This window comes from Psammomys obesus, unplaced genomic scaffold (genome assembly GCF_907164565.1).
Source record: "Psammomys obesus unplaced genomic scaffold, mPsaObe1.curated_primary_1811, whole genome shotgun sequence".
Classification (NCBI taxonomy): domain Eukaryota; kingdom Metazoa; phylum Chordata; class Mammalia; order Rodentia; family Muridae; genus Psammomys; species Psammomys obesus.
The window spans coordinates 1080388-1083600 of NW_026590503.1; the positions used below are offsets into that span (position 1 = coordinate 1080388).

At 53.5% G+C, this 3213-nt stretch overlaps 1 protein-coding gene across 1 annotated transcript in view; it reads right to left on the reverse strand.

The window, feature by feature from the left end:
- Positions 1–2114: 2114 nt before the first annotated feature.
- Sp8 (Sp8 transcription factor) overlaps positions 2115–3213 on the reverse strand; it is a 2775-nt gene continuing 1676 nt past the window's right edge. Inside the window, exon 3 of the mRNA XM_055607561.1 lies at positions 2115–3211. Coding sequence (XP_055463536.1) covers positions 2115–3211 — 1097 coding nt within the window. The remainder of the gene's footprint in view (positions 3212–3213) is intronic.

A 3213-nucleotide genomic window follows, 5' to 3' on the forward strand; every position in this document is an offset into this window, starting at 1 on the left:
CCAAACAATAAGCTTTTGTTAGCCTGATCCCCTCACCCTCCTAACAGAAGTTATCCCCAAATCATGCTTTTGTTTTAGATATATTGATCTCCCATGTAAGTCTCGGCCTTTAAAATACTAAACGCAATCAAAGGCCGACAACCTGACTCCTTATGGAGACTGAGAAGAAAACAGCAACATGAAATGTCTTTGAATTGTTTGTGCGTTACTCCAAGTTTTAAGAGGTCAACAAATCCTGGTGCTATGAGCTAAATATGAGTGAATAATTAATTACATATTTTAGACACTATAATCTTTATCTTGGTAAACAAGGAAAACACAGCTCTGCCAAACAGACCTTCCACCTACATAATATCTTAAAGGCAAGTACTTAAATATTACCACAAAAGGGTCATATTTTGTTTAAATTAGACATTAAAACTGAAGATAAAATGTAAATGCCCATAGTTTTAAAAGGGGAAAAAAATACAAATTAACTGACCTAGTCTTTTATCTCAGTTTATTAATACCATTTAAAATATTACAAATAAATCCATTACATTTCATGCATTTAAAATGCAAGTCTAAAATGTTCCAGAGAAAGGCTTTTCATTTCAATGTGAAATATCCAAATTATTTCAACATTACAATGAATAGTTAGTTTGCAGACTCTGCAAACAACACTTAAATGTAGTGTCAGGAGTATTTGTCAACAGTTAACAATATCACCTTCAGGAAATACACAAAGGCCAAAGTTAGTCGAGAATCACTTGGACAATTTATTTAATACATGGGTTTGGCAGACCCCATTATTATGAAGTATAGGAGAACTCTCACTTTAACTATGCCTGAACTGCCAGCAAATGCAAATAAGTACATGCGCCATTAAATTAACTGTCATCCAACATTTATCAAATAGTGTCTTAGTTACAGCTTGAAACCTATCTAAATTTATATTCGAGCAAAACTAGGCCCGGAAAGTGCGTGTGTGGTTCTGCACCTCCAGAATTGAGTTCAAAAAAACCTGCAGCTCATCAGAACCTCAGCAATAACTCTTAATATTTTCTTCTGACGAAAAAGAAAAAAAAAATCAAGTTTACTTCAATATATTTTCAAATATTTACCGGAAGTAATGTACAAGAAAAATACTATACATAATCGTCTCCTGGACAATGCACCTCACACCTCACACCGGCGGAGTCGTGTCTAATGAGAAACTAATCTAGAACGATTTTCCAGTTGTACAAACCATTAGGTTCAGATATATTTTACAAAGAATTAAAAAAAAAAAAAAAGCTGTTTCCCTCTTTTGGCATTTAAACTACAGCCTCATCTGAAATAAACGATAGGTTCTTCACTTGAGTTTAAATCACACACCAAAAAAAAAAAAAAAAAAAAGGTTTAATCCTAAAAAATTCAAAGACTTGCAATAATTTACAGAAATGGGTAGATATACTGACTCCTGGACTAACCCAAAAGAGAGGGAGGAGAGGAAGTTGGGAGAATATGGTCGGGGATGGTGAAAAAACGAGGTAGAAAGGGCACACATGAAGATGGCTAATCTGGTCTCACCGGAAAGGGGGTATTTGCATAAGAAAAAGATATCTAGCCTCACTCCCACCCCCACCCCATAAATTACTGTGATCAAAATAGCTTGGGATCAATATTAGCGGTCTGGAGAGAAAGACGTGCTCGCAGGCAGAGGAAAACCTGTCTAAACCGGAAGCTAAGAGCAAGGTTGCTTACTTGTTTTTTTTTCCTCTCGGTTTTTCAGTTAAAAAACAAAACAAACAAACAAACAAAACCCAAAAGTTACAAAGGTGAAAGAGGATGGCAACATTGGTTCGCGTTCGCAGAACTCACGTCGGCTCACCCGCACGGCACAGAGTCCTCGCAGAGCGGAGAGGCTACACTCTGCTCCGGGGCTGGGCAGTGCGCCCAGGGGGCGTCCTCGGGGCCCGGCTCCGGCCGCCGTCGGCGGCGCTCTTCTCCTCCGGCAGCCGGCCAGGCCCCCCGAGTCCGCGCCCGCGCCGCAGGTGGGGCTCCCCGGGCCGCCGTGCGGAAGGGCGCCGGGAGAGGGAGGCCGCGGAGGGGGAGCGCGGGGCGGCGGGCGCGGCCGGGCACACGCGCCGCCGTCACTCCAGGCCGTTGCGGTGGGCCGGCTCGGGGGGCGGCAGCAGCTCGGGGGACGGGCAGGGCGGGCTGCCCGCCGCGCTGTGCTCGCTGTCGGTGTCGCTGCCCTTCTTGCCGCCGCCCGGGCCGGCCGGGCCGCCGCCGCCGCTGTGCGTCTTCACGTGCTTGCTCAGGTGGTCGCTGCGCATGAAGCGCTTGTTGCACACGGGGCAGGCGAAGCGCTTCTCGCCCGTGTGCGTCCGCAGGTGCCGCTGCAGCTCGTCGGAGCGCGTGAAGCGCTTGCCGCAGAAGAGCCAGTTGCACACGAACGGCCGCTCGCCCGTGTGCCAGCGCAGGTGCGCCTTCAGGTGCGACGTCTTGCCGTAGACCTTGCCGCAGCCGGGGATGTGGCAGCTGTGCAGCCCCTTGCGCCGCAGGCTGGCGCCCGCCGGGCCCAGGCGCTCGGCCTCCTGGCAGTTGGGGCAGTCGCAGGTGGCGCGGCCCGAGTAGCGGCGCGCCGACGAGCGCGGGGAGCCCCCCAGGGGCGCGGCGGGGCCCGCGCTCAGCACCGAGCCGCCCGCGCCGGCCAGCGGCGACGGCGCGGCGTCGGGGTAGGAGCCGGGCAGCACCGGCTTGAAGCCGTCCATGAGGTGCTGGCCCGCGGGGCTGAGCAGGTGCGACGAGGCGCCGCCGCCGAAGGCCGAGTGGCCCAGACCCGAGTACTCCGAGTTGTAGCCGCCCAGCGGGGAGTGCAGCGACGTCTGCAGGCCGCCGGCCGCCGGGTGCAGCGAGCCGGGCAGCGCCGCCGCGCCGTTGGGGTTCTGCACGTCGATCCAGCCCGCGCCCACGTCCCACCAGCTGGAGGCGCCCGCGGAGCCCACGTCGCCCGCGGCGGCGAGGCCCGGGTGCGAGGGCTTGAACCACGACTCGTAGGGGTGCGCCATGCCCACGCGCGGGTAGATGCCCTGCAGCCCGTCCACCGACGCGTGCACCTTGGAGATGAACACCGGCTGGTGCGAGCCGTCCTGCGAGTGCGCCCCGGAGCCGCCGCCGCCGCCGCCGCCCCCGCCGCCGCCGCCGCCGCCGCCCCCCGACACGCCCGGCGCCGGGAACACCGAGTAG